General features: G+C 31.9%; 1 protein-coding gene across 4 annotated transcripts in view; it reads left to right on the forward strand.

The window, feature by feature from the left end:
- Positions 1–22,957, forward strand: part of LOC130442549 (uncharacterized) — a 375,907-nt gene that overhangs the window by 147,480 nt on the left and 205,470 nt on the right. Inside the window, exon 1 of one of the 4 annotated variants that reach the window (XM_056776741.1) lies at positions 17,240–17,521. The exons of 2 other annotated variants lie outside the window; for them this stretch is intronic. In XM_056776741.1, the coding sequence (XP_056632719.1) occupies positions 17,465–17,521 (57 nt within the window). In that variant the 5' untranslated portion in view covers positions 17,240–17,464. Of the gene's footprint in view, positions 1–17,239; positions 17,522–22,957 lie in introns of those variants that run through there. One more of the 4 variants, XM_056776742.1, reaches the window with a different exon arrangement.

Raw genomic sequence — 22,957 nt, forward strand, 5'->3', positions numbered from 1 at the left:
AAATATACCATAGTAGACACGGAAAATACGTTATTTTTGACAGTTATAATTGATTTATGATGATGCGCCGAAAAAAAATTCAACTAGGAATAGTAACGATACGCTTCTGGTCCGGAAGAAACGGGGTGGATAATTAAAAATGATGCCAAAAATAAGTGGCAGTAATGTCGCGTGTCTGGAATCTTTTTCTAATTCCATTTACAGATCCGGGTCAATACGATTCATATAATATGATAAGATATTCAAAATCTTTCCGTTTCTAAACTGTTTCGTACATCGCCTTTATAATTTCGTCATCGCTATTAAATATTTCACCCTCCAAAGTTTTTGTGACAAACAAATTGTCGGATAGTGCCAGATCTGGGCTATATGATGGGTATTCAATATCCGTGAAACCACATTCGTGTTAATCGATTGAAATTGCTGTTCCTAGTACAAATTTTTGTTTTTTTTTTACGTAGAATCATGTATCATGCTTGTATTGCTTAAAATATAACAAAGTACTATAACTATTGGACAGTTATGAATCTAATACAACATCATTAACTATTAACTTCTGTAAAGAATATGGTTTAGTTATGTTTCCAACAGATATTTCGTTTAGGCCGTAATTTAGGTATTTGAAAACGATTTTTCACGACAATTTACATACTTATAAGTCTTTCAACAGTTTATTGTTCATTGGAATCGATATTCAATTCCTTGTTATTTAATAAAGTGATTCGTTTGAGTAGTAATTGGTTTTTTGAAATATTATAACATCTAAATCTCATAAACTTGGAATCATTTTGACAAAACATCAATTTATTCTTCATATAGTATCTTTTATAATACGGAATTTGAGATCTGATGACAACAAAATTCTAATTTGACATTATCCAGATCTATAAACAATAAAAATAGAGATAGATATTTACGGACGAGGCGACGAAGCAGCCGAGTCAAGAAATATGAATATGAAATGTAATATTTGACGATATTTGAAGATTTCTCCTTTGATTATTCTCTAAAAATTAACGAAAACCACTAAGATAAAATTGTAAACAAAGGTGGATTCAAATTAGTATTGAAAAATCGACTGTACAGTACAGTGTGAAAAAAAAATTATTTACAAATCTACGAAATACATATTCTCTTAAATATTTAATGAATACGGTCCTGTCTATTTGAATTGGGGACTGACAAATTAAGATTGATTGAAAACTAAGTGGAAACTGATATTACCGGAACTGGATTTTCCTGAATTGATATATTTGACTCCTCAATAGACTTTATGACATTTTACGATGATGTAATATATTATGATGATTCCGTCAATCACCCACAACATTATAATGTTTCTTCTTTTTTATTTACTGTGAAATATGTTTGATTTTATTGCAGTAATTTCCTTACGCACATACACATCATTCAAACGTTTCCGATATAAAACTTGTTGCGAATTATTATGGTAAATAGTAAATAAAATTTATCACTAGTTCCCATTTTTCTCATATTATGATGAAATTGTAGTCGTTATTTTAATGGAAAGCAAAACATAAGGAGAATTATCACTGTTTTAAATAATGTATTTCCTAATTATCCAAATATCCTATTTGAGTATAGCTGTTCCATTATCAATTGCAGAAGACAGTTATGCCAAGAACAATCGATGAAAAATAATGTTTACTCCCCGCACATAATTCTAACAAACCGTCAGTCCACGTGGACTCGTCATTTCCACATGAAAACATCGAATCGTGAACATAAATGCGTTTCTATTGGCCGGAGCAATTTCTTTGAAATATTTCTGCTAGATAGTCTACGATAAGCAGTGGCGTCGTTTGGTGAGATTAATTTAATTAATAAATTCATTTAAATACATAGAAATACGGACGTTTTTTATACCATAGGTGAATGAAGACATTGAAATCGCACAGTGTAGTGTATGTATACTTGTAGACAGGTATGAATTTAATAACAAAGATCTAGATATTGAAACACAGTTATTTTGAATATAATTGAATGATTAAGAAAAAGACAATATTCAGTAATAATAATAGGAATATCTAAATTAACTAGAGTAAATAAATTTTCTTTTTATCGACTAGTCATGAAAGAGGTTGCTGTGGATCATTCACAGGATCAAAAAACATGTAAAGAAAAACTGAAATGAGTTGACAAAAATATCAATTTAGAAATACTGCGTCAAGTTTTGTCGGCATGTGGTTTTAAAAACAAAAAAACTGAATCAACGGATTGCAATAACCGAATCGTTAGATGGCGAAACGATTAGATAAAAGACACGCACAATAGTAAAAATTGCAGTTTGAATGAGCCAAGGAAACAGTACAAGCTGGAAGCAAAGATAGTTTCTGTGGTTTAATGGACAGTTTTTATAATCTGCAATTGATATTGGAAGAACTTCAAATGATAAAACTGATACATCGGAGATTTATATTTTGATGTTGAGATGTGATTAGACGATGGCCGTTTTCAAGGACATTTTATCTTAAGTCTGAACTCCAAAGTATCTAAATAGAATCCACATTTCCAAATATTGACCATGAAAGATCCTTATAGTAAATATGACATCATGGATATTCAGTAGAAACCAAAACGTCTGAGAGCCTCCTATCACTAACCAGATATACTATTTTTAGTTCAAGTATGAATTTCCTCAAATATTAGAGAAAGAATAAGGAATTTAGATCGTCCTAATTAAAAAAAAAAACAGTAGTAGTAAAAGTTATAGAATCGTTATAATTAACGCTTGTTTTTTTATATATCATATTTATTTATCAACTAATTTGCTGATGGTGTCGTTAACATTAATATTAAACTAATAATAAACGTCGATCAATATCTTTTCATAAAGGATGACATCCCCTAAATAGGAATCAACATCTGTTTATAGCAATAAGCCTAACAGTAGTATAAAATATACATGCATTCACCTCCTATGGGGACTTTATGGCTCTAATGTTCATTATCACGGGGTGCATTCGATGTATGACAAAAATTCCGTTTGAAGTAATCGCTATAAATAAACAAGCAAAAAAAACTTATGGTATGGTATGGTAAGTTTTCAAATCAAAAATGGTACAAAGCTCAGCGTAATAAATAGTCTCCTTACTGAATATTCGGAGACGTAATCACCGAAGAAAAACCGTCTCTAAATAATGACCAAACCTGGTACCTGCTTCAGGATAAGGCGTCGAAAGAATTTATCTTCGAGAACAAAAATTACCTCAATAATAAGCTGTAGAAGTAATTGGGATCATAACACCATACAGAAATACCAATTAAATGGTGTAAGGACGGATCTTAAACAGCAGACAGAAGTGGGATAGAAGTCGAAGGTTCCAGAACAAGCGGTGACAAACAAGCCCTTCATAGGACCTGAACCCTTCTGTGGTATCAGCTACAGAACAATATTGGAGAAGAAGGTAGATAGTAGCAAAAGCAATTATTCGTACGACCTGCAGGGGCTGAGACAGGCAGAGACCCTTCTGGAAGACAACAGCCTGGAGGTACTAGACTGTAGATCACTACACCTGGAAGCGTTTGAAAGTCTGTAAACACTTGGTTTCACAGCAGAAATGTAAACTAGTTACGACATGTTTAATTAGAGGAATTTTTGTATATGAAAAGCAAATTTACGTAATGGAAACTCTCTGTAATTGGTATGATTCGGGTGGAAATTAGAAAAAAATGTTAACCGTGGGTCCTACTTCAATTGTATTGCCGCTAACGATAACAGCTCGTCAGCTAAATTAATACAAAAATATAAATTAATTGAAAACGAGAAGGGACCGTATGGTAGCCTCGAGATTTCACAAAAAACTTTTCTCATTACCAGTTAATTAAAACTTGAAGCATTTTCAAACGTAATTCCTGTACAAAATTCTTCAATTAGACTCTCAATAATTTATTGCCTCTTAGTAACGTTTTTAAGAAAAAAAAAATGTTTCGTGCCGAAAAGAAAGTTTTCCCTAGTGTTGATTTAGATTTCGCGTGAAGTGGGAAATTGGAATGATTATGGAATAATGGATAATGGAATGATCATTATTGTTATATTACTAGAGATCATTATTTTCCAAAAGCGAATCATTTCCAACGATAAATTAGGTACAAGTACAAGTCCACTACACTACACTAACTTATAATAATTCGTTTATCACTATCGCTTAACCAACTTGAATAATTTATTTATGATTTTAGTTCTGGTTTAAAATAATTTTTGAATGATAGTAAGTAAGCCGACAAAGAATGTACAAGAATGTTTAGTAACATTCATTACAATATTTTGAAGGTTATAATAACAATAAACAGAAATAGCTGATTGCAGATAACGGTCCAGAAATCAAACAACAATCCATAGATGAAACCGATTCACTTATAATCGTTAATACCAATAAAAGTTAACATATTTTTATAATACAATAAGAAAATCTTATTTTCCCTTGTCGGCGATTACTCCTAATATTTTTAAAAATATTCTCCTCCTATTTTTGTCTGGAATTGTTGTCCTGAAATATGCTAACTGATTTACCAGCTTCCGGACCAATTATTTTCAATTTTCTTTTTGAAATATCTCTTGGAATAAATAACTTTTCCCTGTTGTATCTTTTCGCGCCCCTATTTTCTCAACAACGACTACTGGATTCTGATTTTTTCAATTCTATAAATGACAAAACATTTATTATTTATTAATATTTAACAGCATATAAAAAGGTGTTATTCCGTGTCGATGGTTTTCGCTTCCATGTCTGTTACGTTCCCTGTTTTTGCCGAGAATCCAGACAGTCATAAATTTTCGAATATTAATTTTCAGCACACTATAATTTGTTTGACAGTAAGTCTAAGGGATTTTTATCACTACATTCGTTTTAAAAAGGCCATGATATGCGTGACAATATTTGCGTTTAGAGTTGGGCGGCTCCAGAAACTGGTACAAATATTCTCCTCCATTTGGGGCTTGGACAAACCTAGACTTGCATTAAGTATCAACTACCATAGAAATGATCAAACTATGCCTCGAAAAATTGATTGATTACAAGTTGATTATTAGTATCAAGTCCATAATCAAGATCGTTTTGAGGTTATTTTGTGTTTATTTTCAAAAATTTCAGATATTGTACCGAGTAGTAGATTTGACATACGTTGACCATTCGATTACTGAGTACTTTATGTTTTAGGGTTGATTTTTTTGCCTTTATCTTGTATCTACTGCAGTTTTGATTACCAGGAACTTCGTGCTTTTAATTTAACTAATTAACTAAAGAAATATGAGGTGATTAGTTGTGTCTAACGAAGCAACGATACGTGTAGTGAATGTTCAAAATGAGATTCCTCAAGAACCATCGTATTTATTGATCAATACATCAGAAAAATGATTGATAATCAATTTTTTATTAACATATGTTATTATTTAACTAACGCGCCCATCTTGACGTAAATCCCATAGAGGATGTGACGCACATTTCCTAGAGAAAGGTCAAATTGGGGTTGTCGAATGTTGAAATTTCGTGTACATTATAGAGTTATGGACTGGGGGAAGACATTTTTTGTAGACTATTACTAAAAGGATCGTAACTTCCATTGTTGTGAGTAATGGTTCCGATAGAATTATTATTATCGTCCATGAAGTTGTAAAGAAATTGATCTCGATGATTTATTTACTACTTAAAAAAAAACAAATTATGAAATGTTGAAATATGTATTCCTTTTAGATATTTTCAGTTGTATGAAACTTGTATTGATTCCCTCGATTCTCCCGTGGTGTTTCGAAAAACTTCAGTTGTTTCTGGATAGTCTCTTCAATGTTGGTTTATCCATGAATTTCTCAAAGTTGAATAAAATTGTTCAGTGATGTGCACGATACCATGAATGTATCCGTGGTATTCAGACAACGATAACGATGTTAAAACACTTGAATATCGAAGCTTTCTGCTGAAATAATTAGTGAAACACGATCAGTTTCAGTTGACTATTAGGTATGTAGGAAACAATATATACTGCTCGAAATTATATTTGATGAATTGAATGGGGTCTCCAGAAACTTCGTCTTGTTCCAAATCCTAGATTTCCAAATTCAAATTTTGAATAATCGATCAAAAAATTATGTGCCTTTTGTTTTTTTTTTTTTGAAAATTTCTAGTTAGAAACTGGAAATTCTGTAATTTTCGTGCAACTTAAAATGAGTACTTGTTTTATTTGAAAATATTTTTTATTCTTAACTCCTTTTCCCAATAATTGCAATGAAAATAAGTTTTTAATCACAATATTTTACAATAAAAGGCTTACTGAACACAATGTTTACACTACCACTACATAAACACTCAATTACACGTTTCGATAATCAAATTATCGTCTTCAGACAGTTTAATTGTGAGTGTTGATGTGGTGTGTTCAGTATGAATACCAGTTCCAAAAAATCCAGCTTATAATTGTAAGCCGCTGTCAGTTCGAAACTTTATACAAAATGTAATTAGCTGATGTCACTGTTGTTGATGTTTACCAATCGAAGTTCATTTATAAAATTGGTTCATGTCTGTAGTTCAAGATTTTTTACCTAAATATTTGCCTCAACGAATTATATTTTGTGTTAACACATTCCAATTTGTTAATGTATTTGTTTACTTACAAGGCACAATTTTCACAAGAGTTTCTATCATAAGTTTTCTCAAAAATTACGTATGGGCAGACGAAAATCCCCATGAGCTTATAGAGTACCATTTTCAAAATGTTTTTTCAGTTAACGTATGGATTGGTATTGTAGGAAATAACTTAATTGGACTACAAGCCGCGTAGGAGGCCCCAAACTTGAACGACGGGGCTTAGCTTGGGTTAACGCTGGTAAATCCGGTCTTTGCAAACCTAGTTAAAGTCTGGGTAACTTTACCTCTGCTATCCCATTCAATTACAAGCAACCAGCCTGGACCTACGGTTGCAGACCAGTCTTGGGTTTATCTAGGCCTGGTCTAAACTTGTAAACCAAGCGAGGGAAGTTGTTATCGTCTCAGAATCCTACCAAGTCTGGGCCTATACTAGGTACATCGTAAAATCCCTATATGGGATTTCCTGTCTCATTTATTTGATGGATTTCATCAGTTTTCTCGAAAAAGACCTTGAAGTGCGATGTCAATATATACCAATCGTTGGATTGGTCGAGGAGGTCCCCAGCATTGGGCTCCTCGATCTCCACAGTTGAATCCATTGTCTGTTAGAAGCTTATTCCGATTTTTATTTTTTTACTTTTATTTAAAATGTGTTCAGTATTCAATCCAAACTATTCTACATCATTATTTTGAATGTTTTATAATATAAAACTGAACGAACTTCCATAATATTTCATTATTGATTTTACCCAACAAACAATTGGTATGATTGATCTCGCATTTTTTCAATTCATCTCGTATTCTGAACCCCCGGTGACTTCGCACTTATGAAAAAAATAATGGGTCGTTTTCGACGCCCAGAATGGCATCCGAAACAAATCACGCGTATAATGTACATTCGGAGACAATGCGGTTGTCATATCGTCGAGCTTAGATTTTTTTTTATCGAAATTCTGTTGAATAAATCAGCCTCAGTCAGACTATTCTCATGTTTTTCTAAGAAGGTAGATCGCCGTTACTCCGCAACCCTCTAACGAGGAAGCAAATAAACTTGCTAGACGCAACTAACTTCAAGTGGTTTGTTAGACATTCCCTTCTATCTGGTTTAACTTTGGGGTAGTTAACTGATACACAATTACCATAAAGAAAGGAGATGAACTCAAACTTGATTACAAAGAGAACTTTGGTTGACTTGAATCGTATTTCTTACAAAAACAAAACGGGTGTCTCATAAGTAACGCCTTAAACAAGCAGTAACTTGTGTTACTACTAGACTGTTAATCGTAAAATAATATTTTTTTCCAAATTAATATAATACCAAACAGAAGCTTTCCAAAGTATTTGATGACAGAAAAAATTTTGAATCTACTAATCCCCAAACTAAAAATGAATCCAAAACGTATTTGCTTTGCAACGTGTTTGGAGATGTTGCAAATCACCAAAATAAATAACTTTTATTGGTGATATCGAGCGCAGGGGTTTCGATGTTTTGAACTGTAAAACCTTGAAGGTTTCCTAACAAAGAGATCGTCGGTTTCAAGGTTTCGGAATTCCCAGGAAATAGCAACGGTCAAAAGAACACAACAGATTACACCTGTTGACATTAGTTAAAATTTGGTTGGTTGTACAATTTGATTTAAAACATTTGACCTGCATTTTTAAAGAGAGTTTTTGAAGCAGGTTTCTATTGTTCTAATTTTTTCTATTGCTCTTAAAAAGGAGTTTTGATTTGTTTAAATTAGTTTTTTATGTTGATTTGCTTCGGGAAATAGTAGCAATTCAACAAGACTTATTTGTGTAATTGCATTTCAATAGAATTTAATAAAAATTCTTAAATGTTGTTAAATGTTTATCTAAACTTTAATAATGACTGATGACCGATTAATTTAGACTGATTTTATGCATATTTCATTAGAATTTAACAATACTTAAACTGGATCTGGTCTGGTCTGGTCTTTTCACCAAATTGGCAGGTTTTTTCGGGGTGCGACCTGGCAACCTCAATTGGTAAGTATCTTTCGCGTTATTTTTTTCAAAATTCATCTGCATTTTATTCCATTTGAGTAAGATATAAATGAATAACGTTTTTTCTCAAATTCTTCCAAAATATACATAATCTCCCTTAACACAAGGGCAAAAAAATCAAGCTAGGGCTATAGAAATGAAGTAACTAGATACATTTCGGGTAAAGGAAGTATGAAATGTGGATAAATATATTCAAAAATAATTTAAAATGCACTCGCAGTACACACTACGCCACTGTCCACATTCAGACGTCAGTCGGCGTTGTGCTACAGCCACGAGTGATTCGTTTTCTACAGTCCGAAGGCCATAATCCTGCAGATATCCATCGGAGATTGAATCGTATGTATAGGGAAAACTTTATGAATGATGGTGTTGTGCGTGAGGACGCAAATCTGTCGTTTACATGATCTGGTTGAACTAGTTGACTGAATGGTCAAATAAAACTCACCATTACTGCTACGTCTACGGAATATTTGGAAGTTTTAAACTCTGTTTTGTACTCTACTTGAATACATTCTTCGAAGAGGGTATTGAAAAGCTTGTCCACTGATTGTTAATTAAATTATCGTTTTATATGCACTTGTCTTTTATTTATAACTTATCAGGGGTTGAAAAAAAAAACGATTCTCATACCAACAGACAAGAAGAAGATACTTCTTGTGTGAGAATAAAAGCACTAAAGCGTGCTGCACTTTAACTATACGCTAAATCATGAACTACATTTCAAAGTGTTTCATTTCATGTCTAAAGATTCAAACTTCTAAGGTCCTTAAAGATCATATTAACTACCCTTCATCCCTTCTTTCAATCGAATGGTGTAAGATTTTTATTGACTTGTTGAAACATTTTTTATTGTGTTTTAGTCGAAATCTCTATAAAAAACTGAAACTAGTTGTTGCAATATAAGATTTAATATCTAAAAATACCCCCTGATTATAATAAACGAATTGAACGCCTCGATAGAAATTAATTGAGATTTCATGTTATGATGATCGTTTTTTTTTTTCACTCCAACGATTCCCAATTCAAATCACGGTTTTAATTCAGCTTATAAAAATTCAAAGAGCGGCTCAGAAATTTGTTAATTCAATTATAATTCCGATCGCAAATATAACTAATTGATTACTGTATAAACATGTAGATTTTAATCGCTTCTTAATTCTTATTATTGAATTGAAAAAATTTTATAATACACACGGTGTATTCATGAAATATTAAATTATATTTGCATCTAGATAACTATCCATTTGGTACCGTCAACTTTCGTTTGAAACAGGGACTTTGAAACCACTTATTGGGTATAACGGCATTTCCTTTGAAATATTGTTTGTTGTGTGTGTGTGTGTGTGTGTGTATTGGGGGAAACCTTCATATTCTGACAGGTTTTATCCTAAAAATGGAGTTAAACCGCCTCCGGATCGCGGTTTCATAAAAGAATGATCAATGTCTCTGTTTTCGATTTTGTATTGTGAATAATCATATTCCTTGGGCATATCAATTGATTGAAAGGTTTTTTTTTGTTCCTTCTCACCCCTTTGCGTCCTATTATATTTTTTTTAATATCCTGCTGTCTTTATTAAAACGCGGCGGCAAAAATCTCGCCCACTCTCCAACGAGAATTATACGAAAAAAAAAAGAAAAAAGACGCGGTTTGATTGACACTCTAAAATATACCGAAGCCTTTTGTCTCCAAACGAAGAAATCGTGCCAGAAATTTACACGGGGCACACAAATTGGAGGAACAACGCACAATATATAGTAATAGAGATTGTCGAAGACAAAGACGGCCCCCAGACATGCCTCGTGCCACAATAGAATGTTTCACGGGCCGTTGCCTCGCATTGTATACCCGCCATTATAAATGAAAATTTCTAACAAATGACGACTGATCGACTGTCTCCACGTTTATATCAATGAGATGACGTCATCGCTAGGGTTATAAAACAGAAGTTAATGATGTAGGAGCATTCCGGGATTCGCGTTTGGGAGGGAAAGAAAAAAATTTGGGGTCGCTAATTTTATCAATTCGCGATTTACATAACAAGTGAATCCCTTTGGGATCGTTTGATTTAGTTGAAAAACAAGATGTTGTTAATATCGGATCCGATAATTTTAATAATAACATCATAACTTTTTTTTTATTTAGTTATAATCTGGAATTCTTCCGAAATTAATATTTTCCACGTATATAGACCGAGGGAAGTTATCGTTGTGCTTTAGTAAGTTTATCTTTTTAATGTTGGTAAACACGTCATGATCCCCGTTTTTGTGATAATGCACAAGTTGGGGTGAGTATGTACGGTCTATGTCACGCTATTATTCACCAAAAAGGTCCCTTTTTTCCACTGCCCTCTACCAATTTCCGAAAACCATAAAAAATCTAGTCATGTGTGCTTTTGATGGATATATTCGGGATGGGTCCTGCTCTTACAACTCACCTTTTTCGACTTAATTAGATTTTAATATCGATCTAAAAGAGAAATAATTCTGAATACGTACGTACATCACTCGGTCTGTGATTTTAGGCAAATTTTCCTTGACAAATATTTTCAATGAAGTTTTCTAATTTACAGTATCCGTAAAATTTATCCAATTTCCTAGAAAAAGATCCTAGTCCTCTGGATCTTATCTTTTGTTCATCATTCAAGTTCTTCAATTCCTGCTTTGTCTTTTCGGTCTAATGATTTTCATTAATTATATTGAAAAAAGAAAAACTATCAACGTTTGAAAGGAAAAATCAAGCAAAAACAATCAACATTGGCTCCAATTCATACAAAAGTTATTGCAATGTCCAAAATTGATTAATAAAAGTTTGAATCGCTACCTAACCACCCCATTAGCTAGATTTAGCCCTCTCGAATTATTTTCTGTTCCTAGACCTAAAAAAATTAGCTCGGTAATCAAAGATTTTCCAACAATGAACAATTATTATGAAAAAGGTATCGAACTTCCCTCAGAAAAGTATATAGATAACTAACTTGGTATTAATCAATATAAACAAGTTCCATATTGAACGAAACATGTTTAACTATAAATTTTTCTACTTTTTTCAGTTTTCCCATGACATAGTTGATGCGTTTATCTTGATTTTCATTGTCTATTACGTCTTTCGATAAATCTTCAAAACAATTATGACACGGATAATAAAAATTTTTAGGGTAAATAGCGAAACAACTAAAAAATTCCACTTTTATATGAAAAAATAGCGTTCGTTTCGAAACCCAGCTTAAAAACCCTAGAACTGGATTCAATAAAAGACCAATATGCGTATTATGGCTTTAAACAATGAGAATATTATACAAAAACTCGTCATAAAAGTGCCTGGGGCTGGTGCTAGGGTCAATATGCCAGCAAATTATTCATTGAATTCGAAATTAGACGCAATGCTGGTAATAGTGTGCATTTTATTTTATTTTTTTTTTTTTTGTTAAACAACAACGTTTAAATAGTGATATAGACGAAAGAATGTTTGTTTTTAAAAAACTATACAGGTAATTGTCCTAATTATTGGGTTTTATTCAAATTAACTTATCTCGATCTAGACGATCAATAAATTGTCGAAATATTGATCAAAAATTAACACTGTTCAGGACTAATACACCAAATATTTCGAAAGAACGAACATTATTGATAAGCGCAAGACCTGCTGAGTCTTGGTCTTTGTGTCACAACCTCATATAATCTGGTTTTTGGTGTTGCAGCCTCATTTGATCTATTTCTTTGTCTCGCAACCTCATATGATCTAGTTCTTGGTCTTGCAGCTTCATATGATCTAGTTCTTGGTATTGCAGCCTCATATGATCTAGTTTTTGGTATTGCAGCCTCATATGATCTAGTTTTTGGTCTCGCAACCTCATATGATCTAGTTCTTGGTCTTGCAGCTTCATATGATCTAGTTCTTGGTCTTGCAGGCTCATATGATCTAGTTCTTGGTATTGCAGCCTCATATGATCTAGTTCTTGGTGTTGCAGCCTCATATGATCTAGTTCTTGGTCTTGCAGCCTCATATGATCTATTTCTTTGTCTCGCAACCTCATATGATCTAGTTCTTGGTCTTGCAGCCTCATATGATCTAGTTCTTGGTCTTGCAGCTTCATATGATCTAGTTCTTGGTGTTGCAGCCTCATATGATCTAGTTCTTGGTCTTGCAGCCTCATATGATCTATTTCTTTGTCTCGCAACCTCATATGATCTAGTTCTTGGTATTGCAGCCTCATATGATCTAGTTCTTGGTGTTGCAGCCTCATATGATCTAGTTCTTGGTCTTGCAGCCTCATATGATCTAGTTCTTGGTCTTGCAGCCTCATATGATCTATTTCTTTGTCTCGCAACCTCATATGATCTAGTTCTTGGTCTTGCAGCCTCATATGATCTAGTTCTTGGTCTTGCAGCTTCATATGATCTAGTTCTTGGTGTTGCAGCCTCATATGATCTTGGTGTTGCTGCAAGAATCTTGCATTTTATAATTGATCTTGAAGAGTATAAGTATACAAAACCATATCATAAAAGCAGTTTGAAATGTATGGAAATCTGAGAACGAGAATATTTTGTGGAATGTGTATTTTTGGAAAGGTAGGTAACAGATTTTTCTCAAAATGAAAATTGTTTTTGAAAAGAAATTGAAACCATTTTTGTACATGGTCGAATTTCGATGAAATCTATGTTGAATTAGTTTCTAATTTATTACACATATACACATCTTTTCCAACAAATTCGTGCTCTTTATATGTAATATTTTATTGTTATTATTTACCTTATTCCATTGAATTATATCTCCTCCAGAAATCTATTTTTCACTCATTACTACCGGCCGCTTTTGAAGTTACATCGTTCCAACAGAATCGTAAATATGTCTAAAAAGCCCGATTTCGAACAGCGTTTTTTTCCAACAATTTTGATTTAAATTCTTCGGGTCACTATTTCTCGAAAAAAAAAAAAATGACCTTGCTTATCGGCCATAACATTGGAAACGACGTCGACCAAAATATAAAAACGACCAAATTTTATTTTCCATCGTCACGCCTCCAACGAATTTATTTCTTCCGAGTAGGAACTTGATATTCCAAAATAAGCCGCTCCAAGTTATATGCTACAAATAATATCTCGCTTTGTTTATAAAATCATCATACAAAAGTAGAAAATATTCCAAGTCTTCGATAAACAAAAAGATAATAATCAAATTTAACCTAACCTAACTTTATACAAGATTTAATTGTAGCCAAAATAGTATGCGTTCCAATTGAAAATATTATCTGATACACGTTTCGATAACCAAGTTATCGTCTTCAGAGACTGGAGGTAAACAGTAATTGTGAGTGTTGATGTAAACAGTGTATTCAGTACTTTAGGAAATGTTGATATTTTTTCAAACGTCCGTATTCAAACTGGCCTAAAATGTGCTATATAGTGAAAGTACATTTGTTTTATACTTTCAAAATCTCACCGAGGATATTTATCACCGAATGTCGAAGACTCCAGTCTACGTGGAAAAGAATATTTCAAAATTCGGTTTCTTTAAAAAAAATGGTTTTGTTAGATGTAAACGACATTCCAAATTTATATCTGTGAAAAAATATGGACTGGAAATATTTTTGGTGCCGTTAAGCTTATTTGTTTCGCCAATATTTATTTTTCCTGTTTGAGTTTGAGAAACGAACTCTATTAAGCTCTAAACGCACATATTCCAAAAAAAAAAAATTATCAGGATTTATTTTCGATACAATTTCCATTTTATACCTTTGAGAATTAACGACTGAAATACTTATAGTCCATTCATATCGTAAAGAAACTTCCTGGAAAACAGATAATTTGGTTAGGTAGATAAATAATTTATTAATAAACCGAATGTCCTTATTAAAAAGGGCAACAACCCTTTTAGGTAAAGGCTCTTTTACACAGTTTACACGATTCTATCGACGCAAAATTTGATCTGCCGAAATTAGTCCAAGAAATGGTCAAACATACAAACTTATTATCATTAAAACAAAACGAAAAATAATCAGCTACATTTAAGATATCCCAAAACAAGCAAAATGTTCAATATTATATAAAATATTGAACAAAAATCGATAGAAATAATTCTAAAAAAGCAGAGGTTAAAGATAGAAACAAATCGAAACTTTACTCGTGAGTAGATTTTAGACTATTACGCGATACACTGGACGAGATTTTACGAGACTTGACGAGATTATTCTCCTTCTCGTCTCGTTTCGTAGATTAAACTAGAATCTTCATTCTTAAATGTACAGTATGCAATCCAAGTCAGTTCAAGGTGAGTTATATCGGATTATATCAATAATTTTAATAAGCCGTACATCCAATTTTAAATTATAGATTTTTAATACGAAAATAATTTACGTTTAACAATTTTTTCATCACCCTGTAGAAGATGGTATCATTTCAACTAATTTTATTAATAACATAAATATTAGTAAACGGCTGTGTCAATAATAAGCGGGTCTGTAAGCAAAATTTATTCCTATAGATAAGGGAAACATTTCAGGTGCTAGTTTTAAAGGGCGCCCTATGATGATGTATAGAGTGGCTCAAATAACTTGGAATTTCAATTTATATTCCACTAATTTAAACGTTTAAATTCCAAATCTAAAACAAACTCATCGAAGTCTGTACATAAAACCGCCAAATCCCCGCCGCTAGTATCAATGTTGAAGCTAATGCTTAAGACGACAATCTCTTCTTCTCTCATACGCCGGTAAAGTATCTTTCAATTCTTCTAATCCTGTCTCCTCTAATCTACAAAACATTCTTAGAAATTCTGCATAAAAAATGCCTCCAAAGCTGAATCCTTGGTCGGTCACTCCAAACCACGAACTCATAACTTCTTTCCGGTTACCCTCGACGTGTACTGGCGAACTATACAGTATCAGTACCATCCAATAGTCCAAAAACATTCACGACATCTTACAAATTCTCATTGCTCTTGATATAACATCTCACTGGAGACGAATCTGCAGATCGTCATGCCAAAGAACCCGCAAAGAATCCTCCTGGAATCCCAGTTCAACTTGCCGATGATCTGAAGTTTTGTCAACGTCTTTCAAAAGTGAAAACCAACCTCAAGGAAATGAAGAAAGTCATAGATTGTATCGCATGTTGTAATAGATTTTTTTTTATTTTAAACAGCTAATAATAATAAGTTGTAATTACTTGTCACTTGTACAATTTGACAACATTGTATGATATTGAATTTATTTTTCATTAGTTGATATAATTAATCATAAGTTCATTAGTATCATTACGAAATGCTAATATATCTCATTTATAATAAACTATCTTAATCTAACGAATAAAGAAACTGTTTGTTATTTATAGAATAACGATTACAACGTTGCCGTATTTTATTATGTAAATTTCAAGTTTTATAAGGTTAAAGAAACATAAATGGATTGATAATACGATTACCCGATATAACTTTATTCACAAGTGGAAAGAAAATCGTTTATTCCATTAGAAAATTAAAATCAATCTGCAATGTTAACTTTTTTAATTTGGAAATTCGAAAAATTTGATACTTCAACATCAAATCTATCCACCATATCACACGGAATTGGTACTATTAGACGGAAAATTGCTTATGCCCCTTCAATACGCATGATTATGCTTCCCCATGTCATCAGTCCATCAAAAAGAAGTTTTAGACTGACCTCCAGCAACTCGGACTGTGAGGAATTATGTTACATTGTATTAAGATGATTTTTTACGTCATTTAGGAAGCGGGGATGGTTTCCATCGTGCTTAAGCCACTTATTCCTGCGAACATTTAGAGGAATATCATTTGAAAAAAATATGGATCTAGTGAATTATTAGAAACTATTCCTGCTGACACTTTAATACGAAATCGATGTTGATTCTTTGTTTGAATTGTACCGTGAGGATTTTTATCTGCCCATAAATGTAAATTATTGGAATTAATAAAACCGTCTCGTGTGAAACAGGCTTCATTAGTAAACGGTACTTTCACAACTAATGTATCATCAACTCGTTGTGTTTATCTAGTAACCAATCAAGTATTTTCAATAAAAACTTTTTTGTGAAAATTTAGGGATTTTTAACCATTGGGCGTGAGCCGTCCCTGGTTTTCAGTGGCGTAAAATCATTTATTTCGTCGACATAAGTAATCATCCATTAAAAATTCTTATACTTGAATATAAATTGTGATTTAGCAACTTTGAAGGCTTATAACTCAGAAACGATCGTGTGAGAAATGTTTTTTCATATAACAACTTTATTTTCACGTCCTTAACTCACTTCCGAGTGCATCGAAACGCCCTATACATGTTTTATAAATAGAAAATTTTCATTTTTTCACGATTTCCACTTTTTCGTTTTTTACTATTTGTATAATAATTTTTTTTACATATTGTATAGCGTATCCGAAATTATAACATATTATTATTTATTTTCCAAATTCTAATTTGTTTCGTTCACTGTGTAAATTCGATGGTGCTCAAAAGTTTCCCCATATAAATTTTTCGTTTTTCGCTCGGCAAGTGCGAATCCCATTGTTAGCGTTAGGTTGCGATAACGTTCGGCAATATTCGAGCCGCCACGAACTGGATAATTCACCGAAAACCTGGTAGGCAATAGGCCATATTCGTTCACAAGCATGTCAGTCGCGCGACGACTTCATGCAGCGAGGGGCTAATGCTTGTCGCTGTTGAAAAATTACGCGAAACTCGAAATTAAAAAAACATAACCTATAAAAACTTTTGTTAGCATTTGGATTTATTTATTTAAATGGTGTTTGATGGTGTTTTGTGTATTTTGTGTAGTTTTATGATTGAAATGTGATTTTCTTCTGTTGAATTTTGTGAAAAATGGTTGATAATAATTGCGTCATTGAAGGAACTGTAAAATTTAGGGACGGTAAAAAGGTAGTTAACAATTTTTATTCTTTTTTAATAAAATACAGACGCTGCTGATTTCTCGCTTCTCCTCAAAATTCTATATAAAAATTATTCGATAATTGAGGGTTCACAATTATAGTCTCTTAATTGAAATTATTCTTGGAAATTTATCTGTCGTTAAAAAGGGCCGATGTCAATCATAATTTTATTGTACGAGGACCAATTAAAATCAATAAAACGTCTCGTATAAAACGAATGTCTAATTAATCGTTAATTTAGTAAAAAGTATTTTTGGAATAAAAATTTTATCTTTCGGAATTGCTTAAAAAAACAATGAATTTTTCTCGAATTTTGCCCAAATATTTATTATCTAAATTTATCATAATTAAAAATAAATTTTTACTTTTTCACTTATATTTTATCGTTGTAAAAACATTGGGCAAAGTCTTCCTATGTACGTACCTAATTGTGTAATTTGAAATTAGTATTGCACACCTTTATTTTCACTCGGTTGTAAAGTTCGCTTGTTATACAGAGTCTTTCAATACGAGGTCTGGTTATTAAATAAAGAGACTAATTACCAAAAAGGTTTTTATTATAAAAATTACTCAACATTCGAATGCTCCCCTGCCGCTCGCCAAATACGTTTCCAGAAATTTTTTCCATTGATCTAAACAATGCTGGAAGTCTTCTTTGGTGAGGGCCTTCAGGAGCTCTGCCGTTCCGTTTTTGTCTAACCTGAGCTTTCGATCAGGAGTCAGACTTTTTGGTACTAATTTCGCACAGACTTCTGCATATACAATTCGGTCGATTTTGGTCACGACAGGAAGACCTGGGCGTTGGTAATCTTCACCAAAACACTTACCCATTCGAAAATACTCGCACGAGATACAACAATTTATAGCACTCAGTCGGAGTTTTTTTCAATTTAACGAGAAATTAATAAGTTTTAAAATAACACAAAATATACAAATTCTTTTTTTTTTTTTAATAATAACTCAAGGATGAACGTGTAGAACTGCAACTATAACCTAAAATTTTAGCGTTATAATTAGTATCGGGCGGATGATGGATTGAAAGCTTAAAAAAAATTTAAAACGATCTTACAACCATTTTTCTTATACCTATAAATTAAAATCTGATATGTGTACAGGTACGTGCCAATTCTTCTTTTTTTTTTCATTCGTCTGGCGTCGACGATGACTGAATAATGGGAGATTTTTAGTACGACGAACTTCGCGTATTCGCTTGTTCAATTCTACGAATTAGGTTTGGCCTTTGGCGGTTTGCACGAGTGAATGATTTTAGGAATTTTCGAGGCGGTATTCTAAAAATCTTTGATCCTTTTTTTTAACCTAATCTCAATCTGAAAAGTCCTCTATATCCAACAGTTTAAATTTACATCCTATAACACATAATTACGAAAAAAATCTTGGAGACGAATCGACGAATTTTCTCGATCGTTTCCAATGAGTTGTAAACTGTAAAAATATCAAAAATAAACGTTTGTCAATAGGATTTATATAAAAATCAACAAACTACTGTTTATTTAAATAAAAAATGAAAAAAAAATGACTAGTAAAGAAGTAACATGAAAAAACATTATCAGTTCGATAAGGAATAACTATTCACTGTTATAAATTAATTGTAGAACTGATCATGTAGTACGTACTTTCGATAAATCGGCAGATATCCATGCGGGAAGTCTCGTGAGTCCATATTTGACTTGACACCCTGTGATTTCTTCCTGTGGAGCATTCTCGAGGACTGCGTTTCTGCAAGAGGACCACGAACTCTTCCCGAACTGAAGTCTTGACATATTTCACTTAACTTGCCTTAACGTTGCCTAAATGCATCGACTTGAATATTTCCAGTAAACTTTTTTGGAATCTCTTTTGTAATTTCTTTTAATAAATTTGTTTTTAAGGATGTATGATGAAGTTATACCGCGACCGTAGTAGTAGAAATAAGCAATAACTTGAAATCATTTTCATTCTATAAAAAAATACATTAATGATGAAGGTTACGACATAATTTCGATTATTACTAATGTAAAAAAAATGCATTGGTGTTGATTTTATAAGCTCGTAAATGCTTACTCAATACCGAGGTTGAAGTGTTTGTAAAATAGACTTTGTACTTTAGAATAAATATTTTTATCTATAATAATAAATAATATTGATAATAACATTATTGTGTTGTAATATTTTATACATACCTTTGTTAGAAATCGTGATACATGGAATGCAATACTCGAATAGATCAGTTTTGATAATTGATTTCGTAAAATTGCATGACGTACAAAACAAAGATCTTAAAAATAAAAAAAAAAATTGGTTTGAAAACCAACCATCGGTTGCTGACAGAAAAATTTGCGCCGACGAAACTTTCGTGCATTGTTTTGTTTTAAAAGTTTTATTTCTTTACAATATATACTAAACATACTTCACGATTCTGAATCTAAAATACAAAAATAAAAAGAAATTATTCAATTTATACCAAGTTCACCTAATTATAAAACAATTTACCAAAAATTGTGTTTTAATCATTTTTTATAACGTAAAAAAAGCGAATCGTTCGTATTGAAATTTTTACAAATTTTCTTTTATTTTTGGGGCTCCGATTTCGAAACAAACGATTCACTTCAGCACTGGAACATAAACTTGAATGATTTTTTTTGTAGTTAATAGTTAAATAATTTTCTCCGGGTCTTCGATTCAGAATAGTGAAATATTTACAAAAATACGTGTTTGAAAATAATTTAATTTGGTACTAAAATTTTCGGTAATTATTTAGTTTAGGTTGCATACGCCCGATTTTCTCGAAATTTTAGTATGTTGTAGAGAAAATTACGCTGATTAATTTAATATATAAGTAGGGCGCGGAAATTATTCCTTCACATATTTTTTCGAGACTGAAAATTAGGTTAGGCTAATACTCAAAATATTGAGCAACTTTGGCGAGATATTTTTTTATTAATGAAACAAATCCACTTTGAAATTTGTTTAAATGATGTTTACCAACAACGTATTCTTTTATCAGCTTCTTCTGGACGCTTTCTCTTAGCTTCAACGGACTCTAATTGTTTCTTTTATTGTATATTAGGTTAGAAATCTTAGTTTTCTTAATGCCCGATCTAATATTTCATGTTTTGTTGATTGGCTTACTTACCAAAGTCGTCTATCTCAGGCAGCATCATTTGGCAAGTATTTTTTTCAGTGTAGATTTTTTCTTTTCGTCAGATCCGTATCAGGTTTGTTTTTATGGCCATGTTGATTTTATGGTATTTTTAATATCAGACGTCGAGAAAATAATAAACATGAATGATAGTTTATTTTCTATTTCTAATCAAAATCGTTGGAAGATTTGTTTAAAAAACGACATATCGCAGATGTGATAAATAAAAAAATCGAATTATTAAATGTAGTCGAACGTAAACACTATGTTGAAATTTATGTCACCATCGTACACTAAGAAAAATTATTTGTTTCGCTTTACCGGTCTTGCAACTAGTTCATTTTAATAAAAACTTTTTATTCTATTATTTAAATTTATTTTTAAATTATTACATTCACTAATAGTCGTAGAAAAAAACCTGTTTCACGGTATTATAAAAATATGGTGTTGTTATTTTTCGATTTATTGTGTGACACAAAGAACTACCGATTTTAATAGATTTCCTAATCCACGCTCGGGCATAAATTAAGAACTAAATAGACCCAGCAACTGTCCAATTCTGTCCCACACCCCAAAACCATTAAGGGATCGCTCTGTTACCAATGCCATTACAGATTAATCGATACAAAAGGGCCATTCTACAAATCTCTTCTCGGTTTTGCGCCCTTGGCATTAGAATATTGTTTTTTTTTCCTTTTGTGATGATATTATGCTCCACGTCAATCTGTCTGTCAATAAAATTGACTTTTTAATATCTTTTATACGTGGAATTACGTCAGGTTAATCAGGAATTATCTATTTGTATATTATACGGGGTCTGAAAACTATACGAGTTACCTACCCCTTTGCGACAGTAATAAGTACTTAAATTAATTTTTAGGAAAAATGTTTTGTATATTTGTATACAAAATATATTCAATTAAAAGGTTAACTTGCATCTAGAGTTCAGTAATACAAATTTAGTTCGACACTTACCAATCGTGACGCTAGTATGATAAAAAAGAAAAAACTCACCCTTTCTAACCTATTAGCGGGAAATTACAAACCAACAGTCTTGATTGACTGTTTAAAATATGACAATGAACGAAAAATGAATCAAATTCCACATTTAATGGAAAAGCTACTTCAAAAAAACCAAAAGAAACTTCCGAATTACCTGAAAAATTGGAAACTAAGTAGTAAAATTTAGATTTAACGATCAAATGTTTTAAATCTTAATTACTTGCTGATAACCCCGCGTGATTAAAATAAAAATTCAAGTAGAAATTATCACTAAACAATAATTAATAATTTAATAATTGAAATATCCAAAAATTAATGTAAATTTTTTATTTTAACTAATTTTTTTACAAAATAATCTGCATGTGTGTCGATATTCACAATGTGTTAACTTTAAACCATGAAGATTAGATTTCTTTTGATAAGATGACGTAATATTGAGAAATGACCTTGTTACAGAGATGACAAATTTTGGTATTACGATATTTGCATTTCAAATTATAATGTCGAAATTTCTCATTTTGTATTTCGTTGACCGAGATACGTACAGTTTGTTTATATCTAACTAATTATTTTATTTGTTTCAATAAAACTGAAAAAATTGTTTTTGATGTGTAAAACCGGCAAATTTTCACGAAAAATAGTTTTATTATTGATACAAAATGAGAAAATGTTGATTTATTACGATTTACACAGTTATTAAAGAAGAAAAATTCTCTAAGAAACTAAAAGTTTAACGAAACCGATTTGCTACGAATTAAACGTAATATAGTTATTTAAACTTTAACATTCGGTATCTCAAAATTAAGAGATTACCAATTACAAATCAAAATACCAATTTTACCAATGACATATTTATCAAACACGTCAGACGCTCCTACACAATCGGCGCTGATGACGTACCACCTATTTGAAACGATAATACTAATCCTGTCGATTTTAAATATTGATTAATTTAATATGGTTGAATAAAAGTTGTTCTAGTTTTATAATCGCTATTCTAATATAAAATTTTTGGGGTTATAAACGTTTTATATCCTTGATCTAAATTTCCGAGTAGATCGCGTATAATAAAGATTTACGATAAGTGAAAATATCAATACGTAATCGAAATTTCGAAAGCGTAAGCATCTTATCTACTGATGATAGAGCACCAACTTGTAGATACGGAATTAGAAAACTAAATGATATACTATTTACAAGATGCTGTTTGTTTGATCGGTTTTAATAATACATGTATTTGCCACCGACATGCTTTCGAATGTACATAAATGCTACACCGTTTGC

Source organism: Diorhabda sublineata, chromosome 4 (genome assembly GCF_026230105.1).
Source record: "Diorhabda sublineata isolate icDioSubl1.1 chromosome 4, icDioSubl1.1, whole genome shotgun sequence".
NCBI lineage: Eukaryota > Metazoa > Arthropoda > Insecta > Coleoptera > Chrysomelidae > Diorhabda > Diorhabda sublineata.